This window comes from Rhynchophorus ferrugineus, unplaced genomic scaffold, assembly GCF_030347505.1.
Source record: "Rhynchophorus ferrugineus isolate W39M unplaced genomic scaffold, kcgeb_rfMv2 rfM2, whole genome shotgun sequence".
Taxonomy (NCBI): Eukaryota; Metazoa; Arthropoda; class Insecta; order Coleoptera; family Curculionidae; genus Rhynchophorus; species Rhynchophorus ferrugineus.
The window spans coordinates 88,977,595-89,004,742 of NW_027472581.1; the positions used below are offsets into that span (position 1 = coordinate 88,977,595).

Below are 27,148 nucleotides of genomic sequence, written 5' to 3' on the forward strand. Positions count from 1 at the left end.
TGAGGCAGGTATAAGTCCAGAGGTACTAGCAGCTCTTGTAAGAGACCTACAAAAGGAAGTTCGCGAATATCATTTGAATCAAAATCAAGCTGGTTCTTCTAGAGAACTTCACAGTAGTAATTGAAGATTCTTTAATATCTTGATATACATAATAAATTCATGTTACACTGATAGAATTAGTAAGTTGTAATTTTATTTTATTCATATAATATATTTATTATTGTATTTTGTTGTTTAGTTGTTAGAGGTTTATTTAGTAACTGGAAGTTGACTGGATAAAATGTGGATTGAAGAGAAATGATGTAATTCATAAACAAATTTATTAACAAAATGTCTATAGCTAATTACAGAATAATATACATGCATTTTATAATTTCTACAATAAAATTTTTATCTACAAATTGGTGAGATCCATTCATACATTGATACTCAAACATACATTCACAGCTGTTTGTAAAAAATAGAATTGAGGAACAAAATGAAATATTTGTCCAACTGCTAAATCAGATAATAAATATTACAGATAATAATTGTAAAAATATAACATGTAACACTCACTCCATAAACTGAATTAAACATATGAGGATTTCTATTCAATGTACATTCATTTCATCGTATATGATTTTGTATTAACAGTTTGTCCATACATGGGCTTGACATCAAAAACACTTAACCGGAACCAAATTCAAAGATGTATCCGCTGCCGAAAGTACCAGGTTTTCCGGGTTCATCGCTCAATTCTTGTTCTTTTTCGTTGATTTGGTTTGAGAGAGGTGAGGCTTGGCCTCCATTGCCTCGGTATAGATTAACAGGTTGGTAGTAAGCTTGGGTCTGTTGGGGCCTGGTGTAGGGTTCTGCTCTGTATTTTCCATCATCATAGCTTTGTGACTGAGGCTGAAAATAATTGTTTATAATTAATGTATTATATATATATATATATATATATATATATATATATATATATATATATATATAATAAAATATAGTATTTATTTATATAATATATTAATGTCCCACCTGTTGATATGATTCCTCAGTTTGTTGAGGTTGAGGTACTGGTCCAATTGGTTGTGGAGCTTTAGGCAGATGGTCAGCTTCAAGAATTTTGAAACCTTCCTTTCCAGCAACGTATTTCACGGAAATTTTTTTGCCATTAGGGTCGATGTAACTGTAGCCTCCGGTTCTTGTTCTAAATAGACAATGTTAGTTATTATTAGTACTTTCAATTGAGTGTTTTTCCATATCCATTTTTTTAAAAATTGACTGTTTATCAATCAAAAAATTATTTAAATGTCTTTCATATTAGTATTGGTATAATAACTATCCAAAAACTCACAGAATGTAAAATTTATCTAATTTTTTTGGTATGTTTGGGTTTCACTAATGTATTTTTATAATACACTAAAATTTAAATTTGCTAATTTCATTGTAGTGAAAATATAAAATTTACATATTTTTATATGCACGAATAATCCTGTGTATTTATTATGTGACTTTTATTTTAAATGGAAATCTTAATATATATAATTTGACTTTTTTTGATGGAGGTGCCATATTTTCAATGTATTATTATATATTTCATATTTATAAAATGAGAAAGGTACTTAGTATAATATTTATGAAAAAATACCTAACTTCGCTTAGGCTATTTGATGGTTTGAGGCCTTTTATAGCTAAATAAAGAAACGCTTCTAGATAATTAAGTGGATATGATGACAGGTAACTGAGAAAACGTGTTTGATTTATCAAAGAATAATATTGAAATATTAATTTTACCGTCAAAATCGTATTCGCCTTATTTTGTTTCTATTCGTTCCAAGAAAAAAGTAATCCACCTATTAGATCAAAGATGGCGCTAATAAAACCTACTCTGGCTTTTTGTTGACATTTTTTCCGTTTGTGAAATCGCCGTGCCATAGTCGGAACATTAATGTGACAATCCAGTTTAAAGTGACAAATAAGACATCGCTGTTATGACAACACTTATTTTTTTGAAAGATTAAATGCAATTTTAATATTTATGTTTATTGAAATATATTCATATTGGTATTATGATTATAATTTATCCAAAGAGAACATTAATGTAATGTTACATAAAGCGAATCTAGTTCTATGTATTTTTAAAATGTAAGAAAATTTACGACGCGTGACATAATTTAATCTCGATTTCATAATAGAACACCTTTTACGTCAATCTGTACGGGATATAAAGCGAATTGAATGGAAATGTCGCTGTGGTATGGACATTGCCACACCTGTATTGCAATACACGGCTAAATGCACACACAACTTACCCGTCAGGTGCGATGCTTTCTCCTTGTGCTAAACCATTTTCAGAGGTGAATAAATACTTGAAGTTGCCATCGTGGTTGAGCGCTTGTTTATGAGTCAATATTTGAGGAGGAGGCCTCCTCTGCGCTTCACTATCACCTTGATATTGACTGTGACAATTTAAGACGAAAGTCAAAAGAACACCTACAATCTGCATACGAAAAATGCTTAATGTATTGTTTACTTATAATCAGAATAAAATTAATAGTTAATAATTAGTAGTACATGCAATAAAATCAACGCGAACTCATAACCTATAATTAAATGTCAATGTCAAAAATTGGAGTTAGTTTAATTATTAATATAACTTTGGTCTTAAGTGTTTTCTTTAATTGTTAGTATTATACATTATACCTGGATTGTTATGTTAAAAATATTAGCTCATTTGATTGAAGTTTATTTTTATAGAAAAGCGAAACCAGCAGAAGTGAAATAAATTAGTTAATAATAGCTTCTTTATTAAAAAATAGTAATACATTTCTGACGGATAATATTGTGTAATATAAATATTTTATATTTAGAATGACTGCGAGATACAATTAGATAATTATCTGGGTGTTGTTATGCAAAGAAAATTACGAACAAACTGAGAATGAAGTTTTGCATCGTTGTAAATCACTTTCACGCACTATTTATTAAATGCCATAACTGTGCCTTTACTGGTGCATGAAAATCGGTAAAGTAATTATAAAGCTATCGGTAATTGACCACAAAAATGTGTATGTGTTTCTAAACTGCGAAGTTTTAAAACGCTTACTATTACATAACTGTTTTAATGATTTCCTATAAATTATACCTCGCGAGCGCCATTGATTGTTTGATGTTTTTATATCATTTTTATGAGTAATTGTTTAAGACGAAATATAAAGATAGACGTCTCTTTATTTTATGTTGTTTAACAAATTTTATATTTCATACATAAACGATATCAAAAATTAGGAAAATATACAGTATCAGCAATAAAACCAAATGTAAAAAGGCCGCAAAGATAATTTTGAACTTCAAATTATTCGGTTTTTGTAGGTAAGTGTTTCCTTTTCGTACGAAATTTGCAATCAATTTTTTAATGACATTTTTTTTCTGACAATCAATAACAAATGACTGAATCGAAATAATTGTATCCTTTTTTGTTCTACTTCTTCTTTACATTGTTCTACCCCTAAAAGTAATAAATTATTTAAAACATAAAATTGAAGACAATTTAAATTATCTTCAATTAGGTTTTAGTCTATTGGTATTTGTTTTTTTGTGAACTGGGTGAAAATGTATTAGGAAGCATTTTGAACTTTAAAATTTGTAACAGTATTTGTTTTATCGATATTGGTGATTTTTGTTGTGTTTTTGTTTAATAAATTTAAATTATTTCCAGGGTTACTATTAGGTTAGTATAAAATAGATAGAAAAAGAAGAAATATAGCTATTAGTCTGTTATTATATTATAATTTAAATGGAAACATTGATTGATTAATGTATTGTTAAGGGTTAATTAATTTTAAATATTTTTAAATAAATTACTAATAATATGTTTGTTAAAAACTTTTAAAAATATATATTGTATTTTTCTTTATGATAATTTTTTAATGTTACCAATTATAATTTAGTAAAATATTTAATAAAGTGAATGACATAAAATTGTTTGAAACTAGAAAAATATAACAATAAACGTAGTACTTACTGCTAACTTGTACATTTTGTTTTATCCTAACACAATATCACAAGTATATGACAATGTTGAAGCTGGACACTCAAGAACACTATGGTCCTCTTGAATTTTAGCGGACCCCTTTATAGATATGGTGGGTGGCTATCTACAATACACGCTTATTTGGTACCCCGCACTGAAGAGAAAGTAAAGAGTTTTGGGGAGGGTAACGCTAACGCAAAGTCTATCTTGTATTTCTGGTAGAGTAAAAAACTTGTACGGACTTCGCATTTAAAACTTTCGGTTTTTATAGGTTATTGTTTTCTTTCCATAAAGTGTGACTAGTATATGGAAAAATAAAGGTGTACAGTGTAACAGTCGTGTTTTATTCCGAGGCAAAATGTTTTAAAAAGTTTATTTCCATTTTATTAAACGGGATGTAAACAAAGGTAATAATAAATACAAGTAAAAAGTTAATTATATATTTATTTATTCCATTTTCGAATATCGAATCTGTTTTAATCTATTTATGAAAATAGTGCTGGAACTTGTTTTCCTGCACATTGGTTGGCTGCAGTACGCCAAGTAATGCAAGTTTTCAATCTGCAATATTTACTGGATACTTTCTACGTGCAGTTTTGGCCTTGGTACGTTCAAGTGAATGTAGTTCAAACAAAATTGTTTGACATTATGGTAAAGTGTTGAGTTTGTCAAATAAACGTAAATATTACTTTGGTTCTAATTGTATATTCTCGTACAAATCCATATATCTATCTGTATTATATAATATAAATCAGTGTTTATATTAATTTTTATATATGATTAAAAACGTTTTAATTATTGTATGTTTGATACACTATGTGACATTAGTATTACGATATAGAGGATATATCTATGATGTTATATAATTAATCTAGTTTATTTTGCATGTTTTTCTTTTATTAAAGTTTTTTTTAGATAATGTTACAGTATTACGATTACTGACTTAATTAAAAAAATTAGTAGTAATTAATATATGTATATGAAACATTATTATCTTTCTATAACTGAATATTAACGAAATGTCACAAATTTTTGACAGATGAAATATAGATTTTTTTCAAGGTGATGCCATCTGTTAATTATATTATGGACTATTAACTTGTTTTAATTAATTAATAGTAATTTTATGAATTTAAAAATGTTGTTTATATAACATTTATATAAATATATAAATAATGTTTAAGCGATAAAATTACATTACATGATTTATTTCATATTAAATTATAATTTTTGATGAAACAAATTAGTAATTGTTATTTCATTATTGCTTTTTTGGAATTTATTGCCTTTCTCTCGTTATTTCGATACTATCGTGACAATCCCAGCATTACCTCAGAACAACGGTAAACAGACGGCAGTGTGTCAATTGCGATTATGTTGATTTTCGGAAATATTAAATGCAATTTTAATTTATTTATCCATGTTGGTGTAATTAATAGCAAAAACTCGACGGCGGATCGGATTTTTTAAATTTTTACAGAGAAGGAATTGCAGGACTTATGTAAACTTCGTCTGCTGCTTTAAAATGCTTTTTTGTGATTTTTGATTAGGCCACTTTTAGTTTAATAAAAACCGTAGCTGTTGTTGGTTGATGTTTAATCACATATTTATTTAAAATACTGATAGTAAGGGTCCTTTTGACGTTTACAACATAATCAATTTGTAACAAAGTTATTAAGTAAGTATAAATACCTTTTATATAAAATATTCAAATCAATTTGCTATAATTTGATGCAATGTAAAAATAAGTTTTGAGGCTTTTTTTGTAAGTTTGAAATTTTCGGATATTTTGACAGATTTTAAAAGATGTGACCCAACCTTTTCATGTTGCAAGATAACTTGATCGTATTTTTATCTCTGTAAAGATAGTTTGTATTCAATTCTTGCCTCAGATGTGTATATTTCACTTCACAACAATATTCTATTATAATTTAGTTCTGTTCGGACATTCAAATTCAGCGTCTTCATATATTTTTGGCCTTCCACTAGTTTTTTTCACCTTCTTAATGATTTTAAGTTCTCTTCTTCTCTTCTATTATTTCCGCCAATTTGTTTCATTTAATTAATCAGAATTCTTGAAATTATTTAAATGATATGCGACTTTAAATTTGTTAGAAGAAGATTTGTGATTCTGGTATAAAATTTGTAGGTTATGTTGTCAGATGTCAACAGATGTCAAATTTTATATAACGTATTAAGGGTATGCAATGATAAAAGCATTTCTAAAATTTGTTATTACTTGTGTTTTGATGAATACAGACGTTGTAAAGTTAAACTTCTTTTTATAGCCTAATAAATAAATGAAACTAATATATTTAATGAGGATCAGGAGTTCATTGTTAGAATATATTTGACTTCAATTTACATATTAGTATTTTTTCTCTCTTTTTAATCCTTCCGAATATGTTAAAACCGTCGATTACCATTAAGTCTTAGTGTCATAATTATATCAAACACACCTTTGAAAACCATTGAAACTGTTATTGGATTTCTTCAAATTAAGCCTAAATTAAGGAATTAATGTAATTCTGGTCTATTTGTTTTCTTTTCGTATGAAAATAAAAAACAAAACACTCATAATAGCCGGGCAACTGTCATTTAAAATAGATAGACGTTAAAATATGAGTATCTAATGATTTCTAATAGCATTTCCTTCTAATTTTCAACTAATCTGGTAGGGAATGTTTTACTTTTGAATCTTTCCCAATATATTAAAAGTACTGATTACCGATAATCATCGAGTCTTAGTATCATAATTATATTAAAACAACTGGAAACTTTAAAATTCTAACTCAAGTTTTTAAATTCCACATCAAGCCTACAACGAATATCTGATCTTAAAACAAAACACTAACAATAACAGGCCAAATGTCATTTATGATCATATGTCAAAACTATTGAATTCTGTAATGAAGCTACATTGTTTTAGCATTATGGATAATAGATTACATTGTTTTGAGTTATAATTAATGATTTCAATAAATAAGTTTTTTAAAAATACTCAAGAATTTGATCGAAAACGAATATGTGGAAAGATGGTGGAAGATTGACAGATGCCTTAATTAAAATAAAATAAATTTTTTGGTTATTTAAAATATAAATCGAAATTCTTTAAGATTGAAACACCATATCTAATCATTTATTATGCGGGTGTATATATATTTTACATAATTTTGAAACGATTTTGTTAGGAAATTATTTATTTTTAATATGACATAATTTATTTATTAGAATAAACATGGAATGTTAGTATTTTTTCGTGTATTATATAATTATCGATCAAATAGATTTTATATGAATTTTTAAATAATTTTTTTGATAAATCTGTGGTATATTTTCATTGATTATATAACTGGGCATTTAATAAAAAAAATACTGTACGAGTAAAGTATTTATTTTCAAAAGATTTTACTACAATACGGTTACGAACATTTTTTGTGATATAACTCAACTTATTTAAAGGAAAAAAACATTGGGCGGCATTTTCTTACATGTACCGCTGTTATGAAACGTTAAACATTGGTTTTCGGCTTTTGTATACCAGGTTTAGGTCTATTAACAGGAATAAAACGCGTGGTTACCCGACTTTAAACGTTGTTTGTTACAGTACATAACTGCAAGTAAGTATTTTTGACCCGATTGATTCTTATGTCATTTCCCACTTTTTTTTCCACGGCAAGAATATCGGTTATGTGTCGACGTGTTGGTGTTCGTTCCTAGTTGTTTATCAAACGATACGGAGCGAGAAACGATATTTGATTAGAGAGACAAAGGAACGTAATTTAAAAAGCATCGATTATCAGAAACGATTGAATCATTTGAAAGCGGTAATCGGTTACATAAAATCTGCAATTATATCGAGTTATTAATTTTTTACGTTATACCTTATACCAACGGATAGTTTTAATGAACTAACTTATTTTTAAAGAGAATTATGAAAATATTTGTAAAATTGCCATTTATCTCTTATGGAACTCTAATTTTTGAGTAACTTTTTGAATATCCTACTCAACTGCTATCATAAAGTAATATATAGAGTGTTAACTTAATACATATAATTTCAGAATTGTTCTGAGGTCTTGGCAGGAAGGCGCTGAGAATGCCATTTCGCTACATGTGATTGGTTAGTTTAAATTACTGCTAGAGATGCATTTCATTGGTTGAGGATTTCATACGCGTCACGTGACTAACCTCTACATCACATTCTATTGATCAATTAAATTTTAAATAAAACTGAAATGTAATTTCTCAAGACAATTTATTAATATATAAATAGAAATATTATAAAATGCTAAAATATAAGTATATTAATAGTCTAATCCAAATTTATTTTGTACATACGTTAACTAAATTTGTGACGTCAAGATGTAGCAATGTTGCCATATCAACTCTGAGATTGAGTTCATTTTGGATTCGACGTAGCAAAATTCTAATCTCAATAAAACAATCAAACAAAACTACTGTTATCAAATACAATTTATTTTAAGATCATAGTAAATCAAATGCATATATTATCGAAGGACATAGAACTACAATTTAAGGGCACAGTTATGATAGTTCTTGGATTAGGGTTGTGTTTGATTATATTTACAGTAAACTCTTTTCCATACCGACGAAGATTATAGTTCCATTGGCCGTCCACTACGTTCACCGTCTTCGGTGCTCATTTGACCACGTCTAAACTTAGCATATCAATCCTTGATGGTTGATTTTCCTGAGGAAGTGTCCGGTGTGTGTTTTGCTTTAACTGTATTTTTCCCTTCAAAAGCAATGTTTTATCATTATTGTTTAACGTTTAACATTATTAAAGTTATGTTTAACTAATGACGCGACAGCTGTCAAATTTATACACGCATCTTTTGACGGTTTGGGCTAACTAAAAAACATATGGATTTAATTCTAGTTGCGCCTTCTATGTGTTAGGCCGAGGACTTTTCAATTGATCCTTTAAGTTTTTGGTTTTCCATGATTGCGTATGTATACTAATTATTACAAAATGGAAGACTATACGTTTTCCTGTATAGTTATTTATATTTCGAACTAACATAAGTAACATGTAGAACTAAGATGTAGTTTTATCTGACCGTAAAAATAATAAAACACGATTTGTTATTTAAAGTTCAATAGATTATTCGAAACGAATTTTTAAAAATAATATTTTTCGTGTACTATGATTAGTATTAGTTTTTTTAGATATTCATTATTGCGCCATAAAAATTGTGTACTTTTCTGTATCATGTCTCGTTATGTCATAAATTTTATGGCGTGTTACCGGTTTGGTAATATATTTGTCGTGAAACAGATTGTTAAATGAAATGTATAACGTTTTATTTTTTTTTCTGAAAGCTTTGAGGACATTTCACGCACAATTTCACTTAGTTTTCATAACAAAGCATAGTTTACTTATGCATTTTGTACTGTAATGGTATGTAATTGGAGTTTTTTAGAAAGTGGAATATAATAATTTGGTGTAAGTCAAGATATTGACTCGTTCACGAAACACGAATGAAATTATTATTTTTTATAGGGGTGCATTATTTCTGGAGTCTCACATCTTATATTTCCATAACAGTGGTTTGACAGTAACGCAACGCATTTCATATTAACCATATTAAAACACATTTTTTTAGCAAACTTAATTTTTTTTATTCAACATAATTCCTTTAAAGGGTGATACACTGATTATAGCGATCCTTCAACTTTGCGATACCATTTTTCTAGTACGATTTGTCCTTTACTTCAAAATAGGCCTCAGTTTCGCCGATCACCTCTTCATTCGACGAAAATTTCTTCCCAGCGAGCATTCTCTTGAGATCTGAGAACAGGAAATAGTCGCTGGTGGTTAGATCTGGAGAATACAGTGGATGAGGAAACAATTAGAAGCCCAATTCATGGATTTTTGACACGGTGCATTGCCTTGGTGAACCAACACATTCTTTTCCTTCAAATGCGGCCGTTTTTCGGCGATTTCGTCCTTCAAACGGTCCAGTAACGTTATGTAATAGTCGCTGTTGATGGTCCTTCCTTTTTTAATGTAGTCACTGAAAATTATTCCATGCGTATCCCAAAATACAGACGCCATAACCTTGCGAGCCGACTGTGTTTTTTCCCAGCCTTCGGAGCGAGTTTATCGTGTGCAGTCCACTCGGATGACTGTCGATTGGACTTCGGAGTGAAATGATGAAGCCATGTTTCATTCATTGTCACATATCGACGCATAAACTCGGGTTTATTACGCTTGATTATCTTCAAACACTGCTCCGAATCATCAACTCGTAGTTGTTTTTGGTCAAAAGTGAGCTCGCGCGGCACCCACTTTGCACAGAGCTTCTCATATCCAAATATTCGTGAATGATATGATGTACACGTTCAGTTGATATCTTTGGAGTGTCAACTATTTCATTCATTTTCAATTTACGCTTATTCAAAATCATTTCGTGGATTTTTTAAATGTTTTCATCAGTAACAACGTCTTTTGGGCGTCCATTGCGTTCACCGTCTTCACTGCTTATTTAAGCACATCTAAACTTAGCATACCAATCCTTGATGGGTGATTTTCCTGAGGTAGTGTCCGGAAACCCGGCATCAAGCCAAGTTTTTGCTTCAACTGTATTTTTTCCCTTTGAAAACAATATTTTATCAACACGCGAGATTTCTTTTTATCCATTTTTTTCACATTAACAGAAGTTGCTTCACTCAAAATGCTATAATTCACAAACTAATGATCCGAAAGCTGTTAAATTTATACACGCATCTTTTGAGGGTTAGGGCTAATCTAAAAAACATATAAACTAGTAGCGCCATCTATGTGTTAGGCCGGGGACTTTTCAACCTACATGTTATATCCAAGTAATATATTTACTTTCGTTAGAGAGTAGATTTACCTTTCACGCTTAGATCTTTGGTCTTTTGGTACAGTGTTTTCTTGTAAAGGCATTTTGATATCACGGTTTGTTAATACCTGTATACATCTTTCTTGATAAAACTAGATTTAAAAGATGCAATTAGCATTCTACTTAATGCATTTCAACCTTTGTCAGTTTCTTCTTCAATATGTCTGATTTAGTTCGTTCAAACCGAAGATGTTATTAAACATTCATGTTTCCAGTATGTGGTACAATATATCTCCAATAATCAATTGTTACTCCAACGTTTATCTTTTTCCATCAATTTTTGTTGTCAGAACACTATGCTTATTTTCATCTTGTCATGAATGACCATTAACATACCCAGTGAGCCAACAGTCCCATTCTGAAATATCCATGTCTCATCTAAATATATAAATTGAAATAATAAGGCTTGCCTCATTTTATTATATGCTTTATAAACAATATCCGGAAGTTCCATTATATCTCTTCGATACTCTTCAGACTTACAGTTTTCTTTGAAATAATTATGTTTGTATTGAAAAAGTGCTCACTGTTTTTATACATTTCGTATATTTGATCTCTGATCGAGATAACATGAAGCAAACGTGGCACCGACGTTGAACAGATTTTTATCATAGTCAAATGTTCAAGCAATATAAAACCAACATGGTTCTTTTGATATCTTTACGATATTACCTACCTCACCCTATCTCTTTTTTCGATCATTCCAAAAGATTTTGTGGATTTTTTGATCTTTTTGGTCTTACCACCTTACTTGAACATCCAGTGCATCTGCTGCGTTCTGCATCATCGGTCAACTTTTTATTGTTGTTTCTGACGAGGAGTCCTTATAACACTATTTAAGCTATTGCTTTGGTTGAAGGGTATTTTTTTCCATCAAGAAGCAGTGTAAATTTTACGAAATAAGTGTAAAAGACACGAAATTGTTTTTGATCTATTGTTTTGAAAATAACAAAAAATAGTGTCACTCTTAGCACAATAACTCACAAACTTATGAGTAGAATATCACGAAAATTTAACAACTTTTTTTTGAAGATTAGTGCTAACTGAAGCGGCGAATGCAATAAAGCCCATTTATGTAGACTGAATAACTCTCAATAATAGGAAATGAAAAGCTTTGAATACAATATATATTTTTATTGGTACTTCGAATTTTCATCAATCGATATTGCTGATAATAATGGGCACAATTTTTGAGAACAAGACATTAGATTCCCTCAAAATTCACGATCCTTATAAAATATAACTCTTTCCTATAAAACCGTACCCCAATCTTCATGTTTACGAATCATAATCATATTATGCTAGGTCTCAATTTTTCAAGCTGTTTTTTCGACATTTCATTTAGAATTGGAAAGCAAAGCAATTATTATCGTTACATATTTTGTTGGTACTGTCAAGGTTAAAATAGAGTGTAAGTCGGAAAAAAGGCGCGGCCTTCGGAAATGCTCAGTCAGAATTGGTTTTTAGTGAAGCGAATCGCGACAAAAAACGTTGACAAGCGGATATATCGACATGATATACATGTTTAGCATCTGGAGTGGGTTTATTTCTGGTCGAACGTTTTACGCTTTTTAATGAAAATCTCGATTCTGCAAAATATGGATAGTTTTATGATTCTGTAAAAGGAATGGTGATGTCGGGAGTTGTGAAGTGATAGAGAAGTCAATTGAAGATTCCATATCAATTTTGTGGAGGTATTTGAGCTTCCAGTTCCAATTTTTTACGTTCTTTTCGGTCTACTAAACAATTCTGTTACTTAAATAAACAATTCATCTACGTTCTTGCTATTAGAATTACTTTATTGTTTGTAATAAACAGGACAGCAACAATAGTAAATATTAATGATGTCCATATAGAACACATGTAAATGGCCATCTACTTGGAACCGATAATACAGGAGAAGAAACTGGCCAAGATGCAAGACCATTCACTTCAAACACATTTTTTTGGCAAAATTAGTTTTTTTATTCAACATAATTCCCTTCACGGCTGAATTTTTGACATCTGAAAACAGAAAATAGTCGCTGGGGGGTAGATCTGCGGAATACGGTGGATGATAATGCAATTTGAAACCCAATTCATGGATTTTTGCCATTGTTTTCACTGACTTGTGACACGGTGCATTGTCTTGGTGAAGCAGCAGTTTCCTTTTCTTTACATGCGGCAATTTTCGGCGATTTCGTCCTTCAAACGGTCCAATAACGCTATGTAATAGCCTTTGTTGATGGTCCTTCCTTTTTCAAGGTAGTCAATGAAAATTATTTCATGCGCATCCTAAAATACAGATGCCATAAACTTGCCAGCTGACTGTTGCGTTTGCCCACGCTTTCGAGCGGGTTTATCTTGTGCAGCTCACTCGGATGACTGTGGATTGGACTTCGGAGTGAAATGATGGAGCCATGTTTCATCCATTGTCGCATATCGACGCAAGAAATCGGGTTTATTACGCTTGATCATCTTCAAACACTGCTCCGAATCATCAACTCGTCGTTGTTTTTGGTCAAAAGTGAGCTCGCGCAGCACCCACGTTGCACAGTTTCTCATATCCAAATATTCGTGAATGATATGATGTACACGTTCAGTTGATATCTTTAGAGTGTCAACTATTTCATTCATTTTCAATTTACGCTCATTCAAAATCATTTTATGGATTTTTTTAATGTTTTTGTCGGTAATAACGTCTTTTGGGCGTCCATTGCGTTCACCGTCTTCAGTGCTTATTTAAGCACATCTAAACTTAATTGATTTTCCTGGGGCAGTGTTCAAAAGCCCGTCATCAAGTCAAGTTTTTGCTTCAACTGTATTTTTTTCCTTTATACAGTGGTTAAATCTAGTTTTATTAAGATATATGTATATAGGTAGTAATAGAAAAAACGTAAGAGAAATTTGATGATATTATATTTGATCAAAGTAATTTTGTTTAATTAAGCCAAAATGAACTGAAACTTAGAATTGATGCGGCAACATCGCGACGTTTTAACGCAATCGAATGAGACGACGAGGTAGGTTCACTGTTTTATTGAACCCACTATAGATGTTTTCGACTATAGATTGATGATTATTTGAAGCTCGAGGTGACAAGTGATATAAAATACAAAATTATTGACTATGAATTAATTTTAATGATATATGAAATTGTAGAAACTACTGGTTATTGGATCAAAGACTGGTCGCATATGTGCGCGTTAGTAATACGGTAGGTGGGAAATAAAAGGCTATAATACTGGTTTTATATCTTTATTTAAGTACTTCATCATCACATTTATGTCAAACATCGAAACATTTATATATTAATATATATATCCTATTAGACTTAACGGCTTTTCTACATTTTGATTATGAAGATAAATTTTGTTATCGTTTAACAGCTAACATGCACTAATAACATCAAGTTCTACGCGGGGGGAGGGGACTCTGTTCGAGTAACTACCCCGGCTCTGTTAAGTCTCTAAGTGATATAATGGTTTAAGCAGCAACAATCGCGTGTTTGTTACGATTATGCCCTGTATTTCGGACCCTTACCAGCTTAAAATCTTATGAACATAAAATCATATCTGTTGGTCGGGGATTTTGTCGATTATTGTCTCTTCACAATAACCTTCGAAGGAGGCTTGGCATCTCCCGATGAAGTTAAAACATTTTACTTGCGGTTGCTCACACAAAAAAGTTTAGCAGAAACATTCCGATACAAATACAAGAATAAATATGTCTCGTAAGCCGTTTATGATTCATTCGGTTTTTGATTAAGTTCACTTTAATACATTAGGTCCCTTTATCGAATTAATTTAGTTAGTTTTGACGTTCGTTCCCGTCAGTTACAGTTCACGTCTGTCAAAGTCGTTCCAATCCGACAAGAATAGATCCATCCGTGAACCGTATCGATCGAGAAAAAAAAGACGAACGACGAGTCTTCTTCCGCAACAATCCTCGTAAATGGCATGTTTTGATTGGCTCAGCAATTCTCTTTGAATGATTTTGTCTCAGTTTTAGTTGCTAGGATACACTTAAATCTACACATAAATATACACCGAAATATACTGTCATAGTCATGTCCATTAAATAATGCGGCAATCATTTCTTTGGGTATAGATGGAAGCACCGCGGTCTCGTACATCGTTTACGAATTGATTTTTTGGCCGAAAAGTCGGGGGGACTCTTATTGCCTCGTCCTCTCCCATTCGGAGGTCGAATCTCGTGCAGCCATTCACAAAGATTCCTAACGAGGGCCCCCCTGGGACGTGGATGAATTTTCCTCAAATATTTGGTGTGCTTCCATCGATGATAAATATCAAGAGAGCTTGAACCTTTTTCCAACGGGGATATTATCTGATTATGAACGTTTACAAATGAAACAAAGCAGTTACGCTAGAATGGAACGAAATTAACCTTGCCTCGCGCTTGTTAAGTTCCCTTCCTCTGTACAACCTATCTCCTATTTACTTTGTCGGCTAAATAATCAAAAATAGACGGCTTCGATATCGAAGCACATAGATTTTGTGAGCTATGCCTGTACATATTGTTTACACCGATTGCTGTTTCGATCGTTTATCGATCTATTCATCGTCCTCTTCGTTCTGGTAGGTCACGTATCTGACTGATGAATTTTCACCGGTTATTAGTGACTGAAAAAGAGAAAAAGTAACGGTAACATATGATAATAAGTTAAAGATAATCAGAGGTAATTGATGTAAGAGTGATTTAGAATACTTTTGTGTCGATAATTCACAAAGCTATGAATGATTTTTGAATACTGATGGCTCTGATTTTGTTTGTAAGCTAAATATTCATTTTTCTACTATAATAAAAACCAGTCATTATGATAAATAGACAACAAGTATATTATGGAATATCAAATTTTGCAAATAGAGAGAAAATATTACAAAGGTTATGTTATACTAGCGACCCGCCCCGGCTTCGCACGGGTGCAATGCTGATACTAAATTAAATACACTACAGAAAAAATATGAACGTTGTATATAAAAACATAGCGGCCCGCTCCGACTTTGCACGGGCATAAAATATATATGCCTATGTCACTCAATGAAAACATGATTAAAATCGATCCAGTATTTTTGGTTCATTCATTACTGCCCTTGGCCTGCACGCATTAAATTTGGAGTAAAACAATTCCTCTTCCCCTATACTTACTATGAAGATTTCCTGCTATCTTTGGAATATCTAAATTCATACAATTTTTATTACATTACACATTTTTAAACGCAAATTTTAAATTTGTAATATCTCCGAAAATATTTGTTTAATTTACATGCTATAAGGAACCATATTGACCTATATTAATTGCACACTGTATTTAAGGTACTTAATTTGATAAGGATTAATGCCGTATTGCTTAAAATAGCTTCGTAAATAAGCCATTTTCTCACGTAAAAAGTAAACAATAAAAATGGTTAATGTGGGTTATCCCTAAAAGATAAACATATACCATCGCGGACTTTTTTGTAGACCTTTTTATGGTGTACAATACTGTAGTACATTAATTTGATCTAACTCGTAGGGTTAGGCAGCGTTTTTGCTAATTGCTAAATAAGCCTAAAAAAATAGGTTAATTTACGACATCACGTTAGAAACCTCTAAAATTAGCAATGTTGCCTTAGTATATTATGCATGTATTATACATATAAACCTTCCTCTTGAATCACTCTATCTATTTAAAAAAAACCGCATCAAAATCCATTGCGTAGTTTTAAAGATTTAAGCGCACATAGGGATATAGGGACAGAAAAGGCGACTTTGTTTTATACTATGTAGTGAAGTGTCAAATATTGATCAAGCTTTTTATTTGGCTACTTTATGCCTTCTAATTCATGCTCAAAATACCCCAATGAGATCGCTTGCTATTACGCACTCTTTACGCATTATATCTATCCTTATTACAATCACATTTCAGAGCATCACTGTTTGTGTAATCCACAATATAGCTGAAAGGCTTTAAGAGATATATCTTCGTTCTAACATTACACATTGCGGCGTATTTGACGACATTTCCCTATGTTTCTTTATTCTTGTTTCTTGTGTTATTTAATAACAATAATTACTGCTGCTATTCCCTTTTTCTTACCTTTTTTTCTTCTTTTGTTGGTGGATTTTTCAAACTGATCAACAGCGGTGCGTAAATGAAGTCGAGCATAGCAATTCCAAACAGCATCCATTCAAATCCGATGTTCTTGATCAGAGTTCCGCTCAATGCAGGCCCTAGAATACATGATCATATCAATTATCAATTTCGATTTGTCATTTTTTAATTTCTAATCAAATTCAAAAAAACCTGATGTTAAGAGATGATATCATGAAACTGATAGAGTGAATGGATATTTAACTTTATAGGTGATCTTGGAGAATTGTTTTGCGATGTTCACTAATCAGATGGCGTTGTTATCACTTTTTTCAGATGTTTGTTTCAATTTCAGTGTTAATTAGTTGATTATTATGAATAGTTGACTTAAGAAATGCTGTATACTTGGATAGTTAGAGACCAAACGGAGAAGAAGACAATAGAAGAAGAATAAGAAGAAGAAGAAGAAGAGAGGGGCCAGAGAGACCTATTTTAGAAAAGGATTAATCAAGCTAAAAGTCTTGTTATTTGTTACATTTGTTTCAGAATTTAAGTTTAGTTTTTTATTTGTATTCTGTTACACAATATTTAAGAACCAATAAATCGAATTCTTTAACAATAAAATATTTTCCGTACAGGTAACTGTAACAGAAACTTAAATGAACCAATTAGATTTCCAGAATGGCGATCAAGGCGCCATCTAGTAGGTGGACGATGGAACATTTTTCCAGGGTTCCCTATTAAATTGTCTTTGTCGAACTCTGTCGAAATGTCGAACCAACAACGATGGATAATCGTAATTACAATTTTTTCCATAACGACCGGTAACATAACAACGGTTGCCATGGCAACGTGACTATAACAAATTATAAATCAACCTTGAAACTTAGCAAATAAAAGATGTGTTGTCTTAAAATTTTAAGCGAATACAAAGAATAGTTTCCGTGTTTTGCGGATACACATATCTGAATTTTTAGGTCATCAATACATAAGGTTGAAGAAAAAGTGTTTATATTTCCTAAACATTCATCTGCTTTATGCCGAACTTTTTATATTACGCTCATTCTATGATAATATATATTTGTACTTTAGCCTGTGTTCCTATTCGAGGTTGAGTTCTTCCTAACAGATGATTTTAAAGTCATATAGCTCTATTAATTCTTATTCAATGAAATCATACTATAGTTTGAAAGATAACAGTTCATAATACAGTCTAGATATAAAAGCAGCATGATTTACTCAGTTAATGATATTGCGCTTTGAAAATGAAGGTTTTAGAATGTCATGTTTTATTTTTGTTGATTTTGTTGTTTATGATGAACTTCAAACTTACTGGTTCACTTGTTTGAACTGTTTTGAACTATTTACATGAGACTGCATACAAAGAAGCTCATTATTTGGGTTCCACATGAATTGTCAATGAAAAATTTAAAGGACCAAGTTTCCATTTGTGAATTGCTGCTATAATATCTGCTATATAATATCTGCTATAAAATAAAACAAAATCGAGTCTTTTTGGAAATGATTTATTGCAGGCGAGGAGAAGTTGATGACGTTTGATCATAATGTGCAGAATTATCAAAGCATGTAGAAGCATGAGAGGCTTGACTGATCCCTCAATATTTGTTTGAGTATAACGACGATATAATGATACCGCTTCGTTGCCATTCATACTAGACTGTGAAAAACACTCACAATGGTGTAAAGCTAGCTTCAAAATTCTACTTCGAAACTATTGATTCGCGAACTTAAGTTAACACACGACTGGATACTGTCGTATGGGGGCAAAAGTTATAACTGCAGTTACGGATGAGATCTTTTCAGCCTGGAAAAGGGGAAGGTTGACGGTGACGCGGTGCTAAGCTCCCAGCATGTCAACCAGCTCGTGAACAAGTGGATTTTCAGAGGAACCTGAGCTGAGTTGTTGTTTGTCGAATAATTGAGATATGAAGTGTTTGATTTCCTAAGTGTCAGTTTCCTTGTGAATTTGATTATTTCTGACAAATCATGGAGCTTTCAATATTCTTCAGAGGAGCTTATTTTGGAAAAATTGAAACCGTTCCACTTGTTTGGCTGTAACAAACTTGAAGTAGACATTAGATCCGTAGGGGAGTACGGACCGAATTAACATCTTGCAAAATAACCATTTGATGGAGATGGAAAGTCTGCTAGAAGGGCAGATCAGAGAAGATAGTAGGTTTGCTATCCCCGAACCTTTCCGGATTACTTTCTGGATTTGGGAATACCAAACGAACCGTCGATCGAAGAATAGACCTAGGAACGTGATGTTATCCAGCCATAGAATTTCCTGGTCAGTACAATCGTCAGGGCTCGAAATAATTCGACTATTATGGGGAGTTTTAGAATAGAAAGTGGGAAATAGATGTTGATGTCCAAACTTAATCGAAGGAATTGACCGATGTTTTGGTGCAAGAGTGGGACAATATTCCATTGGAAACTATTTAGATACTCTACGAGTTTATTCTACGATTTATTCAATACTTCATTAATTAACAAATATTATGTATATATCAAGTATTTATATTATTTTGTCCATCCCCTGTAATGATTTAGTGTTTGAAATATATGTGATTGAATAACTCACTTTATTCTAACCTATTATGTTTTAAATTAAGAAAAAACTTGACGATATATTAATATATAGATCACTTCATCAATCATGTGTTTAATTTCCTAATAAATTAGCAAGAACTGATTACCGATATACCCCATTAATAAGTGTAATTAATAGCAAGCATTTAATTCGTAGTGTCATTAAATGAATAGAGTTGTAACACAATTGGTAGTATCACCATAACCTCATTTGCAATATAATCGATACAGAAAATAAAATGTATAGCGGTCGTGCGTCAAATACGCACAGAAAATCACCATAAATTATTACAAATTCGCAACAGCACACGCAATGTAAACATTTCTTACGTAACGGCCGGTTTATGCGACCAATACTAAAAGTCGCTCGATTTTCTCTCTCTTACATTTTACTGTTTCCAAACGAAAGCGATACGCGGCCATTGCACCAGGCCAAACAACCATAGATCATGAGTAGCCGTTTCCTGTTGCAAGGCACGGTGTGCTCTGTGCCTTTAACCAGCCAACCTCAAGTTCACCGAGTTACGAACGTCGGACAAAAAGATAAGAATTCTTTTCGGTTTTATTTGGAAAGTATCAAAACAAAGGAATTATACAGGCCGAGCAAATCGTATTGTACTTACTGAGGGAGACAAAAAACGAACTCATACGAAAGCGTTAAAATTCCTTATATTGTATTAAATTTGGTTCGTGTTTTTTTTTAACAGTTGAATGTTGTCTTACGTTATATAAAGTCATTTAATAGTGGTCGATATGGTTTTGTGTTCAAGGATTTAGTTTTTTGGAAACTATTTTGTTCTTAGTTTTTATTACTTATTGTGTAAATTAAAAAAAAATTAATTACATCTAATGTTAGATATACTTAGTACTCATTGTAGATTTCTCACCAATTTGCCGAATTTGATTTAGATTATTAGGGAATTTGATAGGTTCACATTAGTGACCCTGGCTATACAGCAACGGAACTATGGTTTAGCCAGAAAGGTGGTAAAATGCCAACGATCAAGAATTCGCTTTAAAAGACATGAAAAAATCCGAAATTACTTTTTTTCCGACACATTATTTTTTGTGACACCCTATATATTACAAGGTAATGAGAAGAGATTGAATATTTGTCAACTAAAATTATTATAAGATATTAAATTAAGTGTAAATACATTTTAAACTGAAAATAAATGTTGAAATATTTCTTTGAACTATTCGTAAAATATCTGTGGCGATAATGATTTCTTTTCATTTTCTTTCTTCTCTCAGACACACTTCTTTGAAAATTTAAAAGCAGAGTAGAAAAGGGAAAGGATTACGAATTTGGGTTGTAATGTCAAGTTTAACCAATCCAGTAAAACGCTTGCAAAAAATTATGGAAAAAATGTAATGTTTTGATTCATATAATTACGCTTTATTTAATATCTTGAAAAGTTAAGAAATTAATATTATTTAAATGGTTAAGCCTTGCTTCAGTTCTTAAAATAATATTGATGAAAATCAGCAAAATTTTCTCGCCAATTTAGAGAGTTTGACTTAGATTATTGGGGAATTTCATAAGTTCATATTGACGATAATGGGCTATACAGCAACGGAACTATGGTTTAACCAGAAAAGTGGTGAAAAATATCCGAAATAACTTTTTCCCGAAATCACTATTTTTTGAGACACCTTATATGTTACGAAGTAATGAAATGAAATTAGTTCTTTGCCCACTAAAATTATTATAGTACATTAAATTAAGTGCAAATACATTTTAAACTGAAAATAAATGTTGAGATATTTCTTTTTAATTTTAAAATTTAAAAGCAGAGTACAAAAGGGAAAGGATTCAGAATTTGGGTTGTAATGTCAAGTTTAACCAATCCAGTAAAATGCTTGCAAAAAAATATGGAAAATGTAATGTTATAATTCATATCATTACACTTTATTTAATATCATCAAAAGTTAAGAAATTAATATTATTTAAACGGTTAAGCCTTTCTTCAGTTCTTAAAATAATATTGATGCATATCAGCAAAATTTTCTCCCTAATTTGGAGAATTTGACTTAGGTTATTGGGGAATTTCATAAGTTCATATTGACGATACTGGGCTATATAGCAACGGAACTATGGTTTAACCAGAAAACTGGTGAAAAAAATCCGAAATTACTTTTTCCCGAAATCACTATTTTTTGAGACACCCTATATGTTACGAAGTAATGAAATGGGATTAGTTCTTTGCCCACTAAAATTATTATAGTACATTAAATTAAGTGCAAATACATTTTAAACTGAAAATAAATGTTGAGATATTTCTTTTTAATTTTAAAATTTAAAAGCAGAGTACAAAAGGGAAAGGATTCAGAATTTGGGTTGTAATGTCAAGTTTAACCAATCCAGTAAAATGCTTGCAAAAAAATATGGAAAAAATGTAATGTTATAATTCATATCATTACACTTTATTTAATATCATGAAAAGTAAAGAAATTAATATTATTTAAACGGTTAAGCCTTGCTTCAGTTCTTAAAATAATATTGATGAAAATCAGCAAAATTTTCTCACCACTTTAGAGAGTTTGACTTAGATTATTGGGGAATTTCATAAGTTCATATTGACGATACTGGGCTATACAGCAACGGAACTATGGTTTAACCAGAAAAGTGGTTAAAAAAATCCGAAATAACATTTTCCCGAAATCACAATTTTTTGGGACACCCTATATGTTACGAAGTAATGAAATGAGATTAGTTCTTTGCCCACTAAAATTATTATAGTATATTGAATGTTGAAAATGAATGTTGAGATATTTCTTTGAACTACCCGTAAAATATTTGTCGCGATAAAGATTTAATTATAAAATTGTATTGTTCTCAGGGTTCCCAATAAAACCAAAAACGATCCGCGGTTCTTTGTCGTTCTTCGTATTCCAATGAACTTGAGATTGGTCTTGCATAATTCGCTATTCTGGGGCATTATACAGGCGAAAACTGCTGAACGGCTCGCTGGAAGGTAACAATGAACAATTTTCGCTTTACGGTTTACCCGGTGAAGTGCGTGTGGTGTCTGTTTACCGCACCGTTTTCGGTGGGTAATCGAAAAACCGATTTTAATTGTTAAAACCGCCAATTATGTAAAGGTTGTTCATTTTTTAAGAATGTCGGTTTCTTATTTAGTAGTATTTTTTAGCGGATTTGTAGTAATTTTTGTTTCCATCAACTAATGAACACATTTTATTTATTATTAGTGTTACTACGATACTACGAAGTCTTTATATATACATGATACAAATGTGGAAGCTTCTCGAATTCTTTTTTGATATACTTAGCATTTAAAGATCCATATGGCTTGAAAATTAATCAAAAAAAACTAAAGTGTTAACAACTAACGGATTGCCTACTAACAGGTCAATTGAAAAGTCCCCAGCTTGACACATAGATGGCGCTACTAGAATCAAATCCATATGTTTTTTAGTTAGCCCTAACCCTCAAAAGATGCGTGTATAAATTTGACAGCTGTCGGACCATTAGTTTGTGAATTATAGGATTTTGAATGAAGCAACTTTTGTTATTTTGAAAAAAATGGATAAAAAGGAATTTCGCGTCTTGATAAAATATTGCTTTTTGAAGGGCAAAAATACAGTTAAGCAAAAACTTACCTTGATGCCGAGTTTCCGGATACAGCCACAGGAAAATCAATCATCAAGGATTGGTATGCTAAGTTTAGACGTGGTGAATTGAGCACCGAAGACGGTGAACGCAGTGGGCGCCCAAAAGAGGTTGTTATTGACGAAAACATTTAAAAAATCCACAAAATAATTTTAAATGACCGTAAATTGAAATTGAACGATATAGCGGACACTAAAAATATCAACTGAACGTGTACATCATATCATTCACGAATATTTGTGTATGAGAAAGCTCTGTGCAAAGTGGGTGCCGCGCGAGCTCACTTTTGACCAAAAATAGCGACGAGTTGATGATTTGGAGCAGTGTTTGAAGATAATCAAGCGTAATAAACCTAAGTTTTTGCGTCAATATGTGACAATATATGAAATATGGCTCCCTCATTTCACTCGGAAGTCCAATCTATAGTCATCTGAGTGGACTGCACACGGTGATCCCACTCCAAAGCGCGGGAAAACGCAACAGTCGGCTGGCAAGGTTATAGCCTCTGTATTTTGGGATGTGCATGGAATGATTTTCATTGACAGCTTTGAAAAAGGAAGGACCATCAACCGCGATTATTACATAGCGTTATTGGACCGTTTGAAGGACGAAATCGCCGAAAAACGACCGCATTTGGAGGAAAAGAAAGGGCTGTTTGGGATCAGTAATACCAATAATCGGTCAAGCTGCAGGAGTGTTTTCTGGTTCTCAGGATGGTACAGGTGGAAGACAGGAAATATTACATTTCATATATTACATATTACATCAGGACAAAAATCTGCTTCTCCTGAACATTTATTTTCCCAATCCTTCAGTGTGGCTCCAAGACTTATTGTTATTGTTAAAGTCTATTTTTTGAAAGAAGCAGGTTATAAGATTTTGTTTTCTCCTTTTTAACTTTTATTCATTCACAATACTTACTATAATATTCGAGAATGATTAAATAAATTGTTATATACGAATATATCGAAATATTGTTATATAAATGTAGAATTATAATAAACTAATATCCCTGCTGAGGTACACTTTTTCCTGCAAAAGTGGTTATGTAAACGTAAGTTAGTTTATTGTATTGATAGTTCAATTTAATTATTTACAAAAATGTCTATTATTTTTAAGAGAACAAAAGAACAATATAAAAAGATTGTTGTATTTCTTATTTCGTGTTGTATATACATGGTATATAATTAATACTTCGTTGCATAAAGATCTTATATAATTATTCGGTATGGATATAAATTTGTTATTTATTTTGGATAAATATACTTTTTTTTTAAATTGTCAATAAAATTTAAAACTTTCTTTCTAACAAGAAAAAAATTTAACATAATAGATCTGTCTATGGTTCGTTTTTTTTATCTAAAAACATTTTGTTGTTCTTCTGTGATACTTTCTACTAGTTTTCAAAGAAAACGTGTTTATTCTGTGTGTGTTTTTTGTTGTTGTAGTGCCCAGTGAGCTGCGATTTTATCTTATATAATTATAAAGACTGGAGCAGATATGAAGCAACATCGTAAACGTAAAACTTGATTATTGGATCTGGTACAGTCGCCGTTTGTCGTGTTTAGGCTTCAGAACAGGACTCGATAAATACAAGTAAAAAGAGAATGTATAGTATTACGGCGAAATCAATGATAGTAGTTATACTAAGTTACATATTATTAATGTTTATTTTATTACAATATACATGTAAAGAATATGCAGAAAAACAAAGGACACTTTATTTAAAAGTGCAGAAGCATCAAATTAACAGTATAAACGTTCAAGAACAAGTGTTAGATTAACTAAATAATCTTAATTTTCGATACATTATAACTTATTAATTTACACAACTTGAAAGAGCGTTTTAAGAGGAATTTGAACTAATTACATCTTACATTAGATTTCCTAGTAAAATCTTCATTTACAAATTTATTACTACTGTTCTGTTGTACTTACATTAATATACAAGTAAGGCGAGTACGGGATTAATACATCAGTATGTGTTTCCCAAAAGGTTAAGAAGAAATGAGCTGAACTTTGTATGAGACCCAAAAAATATCGTTCCTAAAACTTAGAGTTGAATTTTAAGACTGACATTAAGTAATAAATATAAAAGTTACTAATTTTAGCATACTATTCAAATAATTGTTCTGTATTTGTAGTTCAAGTAAAGTTGGAACCTGAAGAATCGGTTATTACAAAGCTTTTGGTATCTGCAAAATATCAAAAACTTCTTAAGGGTAATTTGATATTTTTTAATGTAGCTTTCCATTATGGAGCATTTATGTATTCTGGGAAAATTGAAATAACGATGAGGAACTAAAATGCGAGGTTGTCGCCTCTACTTTTTGGTGGAATCTGCCACTTTTGCAGCAACAGAAAAAATTCCCATAAATTGTCAACATGTTTGGTCCTTTTTCCTCGGCCAGATGTTAATATCTTCACATCAAAGAAACATTAAAACTTTATAATAGTTCATCTATGACTACGCGATGCTAAGAGTCACTACTTTTTATTCTGTTATTGATATTATCAATACAATTCATTATTATTTGTTGGTTCATTTATGTATCAGTACTATGATCTGGCAGCATAATTAATTACCCGTGCAATGAGCGACCAGTAACATTAACTGTCATTATATTTCATTATTACCTGCCATTTGAACTATCTGTCGTGACAATCACCGATTCTTATTATATTTCACGTGAATTTTTAATTTCATTCTTGTTAATGAACATTAGTTGCTCAGGTACGTTTTCATTTCGTTTTCAGAACTGTCACCTGACCACTTCGACAAGTTTCGTGCCTGAAAACGTGCGTACGTATGACTTTTCTTATTTACTCAAACGTAAAAAGGCACTGAAAGTCATCGTTTGCTGGTAGAATCTTACAGTGGGCATGTTCTAACCTTAAAAACATGTGACGCGTGGTTTCGAAAATTCAAAAGTTCGATATGCGAGACAAAGAACGTTCTGGTGGACCGAAAAAGTGCGAAATTGCAAGAGTGATTGGATGAAGATCCGACCGGAACTCAAACACAATTGACAGAAGCGTTAACTAGACCCGAAAAAATGTCAAGAATGGGCCCGAAGACACCGTAAAGTGGTTTTACAGTACGTTAATGAGCCGTCTCATAAAGGAAAACCGATCAAGGAAGCAACGAAAGCACTTGGATGGGACATATTGTCGCACATGCCGTATTTTTTAGACCTTGCCCCGTTCGACTATGAACTGTATTGACTTTAGACTGTATCAAATTTACTGACAAATGACTTTCGCATCAATGGGATACGTGCTTGCAGAGTAGCACTTCGCCAATTTCAATGAACAGAAAATGGTTTTGCTCAAAGGACAAACAGTTTTTTTTAGAATGGCATCCATAAATTACCTGAAAGTTGGGTAAGATGTATAGAATAATATGGCCAATACTATGACTAAGTATTTTTTTCTATTTACTTGAAAATATTTTTTTTTTCGAAAAAATGGTAATAAGTTTCCGTACGTGTGTCATGTGTTTTTTGAATAAAAAACCTATTAGATTGAAATAAATAACAACCGTTTTAGATGATTTAATTTAGTGTCAGCGCTTGGCGCTAAAAAAAACGAGTCATGTTACATAATATTATTAAATGTTTTTTTTACCTATAGCGAACCCAAGACAGAAAGCTACGTCCCCAATGGCGTAGACGCTTCCGTAAACCGCAGAATGCCGGATGTCGACAAGATATCCAAGCTCGGGCATCATTGATGAGTCAACCATGCCAATGGCGAAACCAAGGCCGGCATTCGGTACGATGAGATGATTCATGTTGGTAGCCAGGGGAATCTGAAAAAGCGTTGAAAACATTATAATTACCTTATTTTTTATATTAATTAATTTTCCTAATAAAGTGTACTTGTTTGCAATTAAAATAAATATTGAAAAATAGTGTTTT

The 27,148-nt window shown here is 31.6% G+C and overlaps 2 protein-coding genes and 1 long non-coding RNA gene across 4 annotated transcripts in view; 1 reads left to right on the forward strand and 2 right to left on the reverse strand.

Moving 5' to 3' along the window:
• Positions 1 to 303: 303 nt before the first annotated feature.
• LOC143191605 (pupal cuticle protein) lies at positions 304 to 4,142 on the reverse strand. Its single transcript, XM_076396856.1, has 4 exons — positions 4,007 to 4,142; positions 2,295 to 2,482; positions 1,018 to 1,189; positions 304 to 894 (listed from the first exon to the last, which is right to left on the reverse strand). The coding sequence occupies exons 1-4, from the start codon at positions 4,019 to 4,021 to the stop codon at positions 670 to 672; spliced, it is 600 nt and encodes a 199-aa protein (XP_076252971.1). The 5' UTR covers positions 4,022 to 4,142; the 3' UTR covers positions 304 to 669.
• A 3,376-nt stretch (positions 4,143 to 7,518) lies between these two features.
• LOC143191608 (uncharacterized) lies at positions 7,519 to 26,998 on the forward strand. The gene is made up of 3 exons (XR_013004570.1): positions 7,519 to 7,635; positions 25,986 to 26,031; positions 26,862 to 26,998. It is a non-coding gene; the product is annotated as an uncharacterized LOC143191608 (long non-coding RNA).
• Positions 15,320 to 27,148, reverse strand: part of Vmat (Vesicular monoamine transporter) — a 99,416-nt gene continuing 87,587 nt past the window's right edge. For both annotated transcript variants that reach the window (XM_076396826.1, XM_076396825.1), the window contains exons 9-11: positions 26,856 to 27,039; positions 16,988 to 17,121; positions 15,320 to 15,530 (exon numbers count right to left, since the gene is read on the reverse strand). In XM_076396826.1, the coding sequence (XP_076252941.1) occupies positions 15,462 to 15,530; positions 16,988 to 17,121; positions 26,856 to 27,039 (387 nt within the window). In that variant the 3' untranslated portion in view covers positions 15,320 to 15,461. The remainder of the gene's footprint in view (positions 15,531 to 16,987; positions 17,122 to 26,855; positions 27,040 to 27,148) is intronic.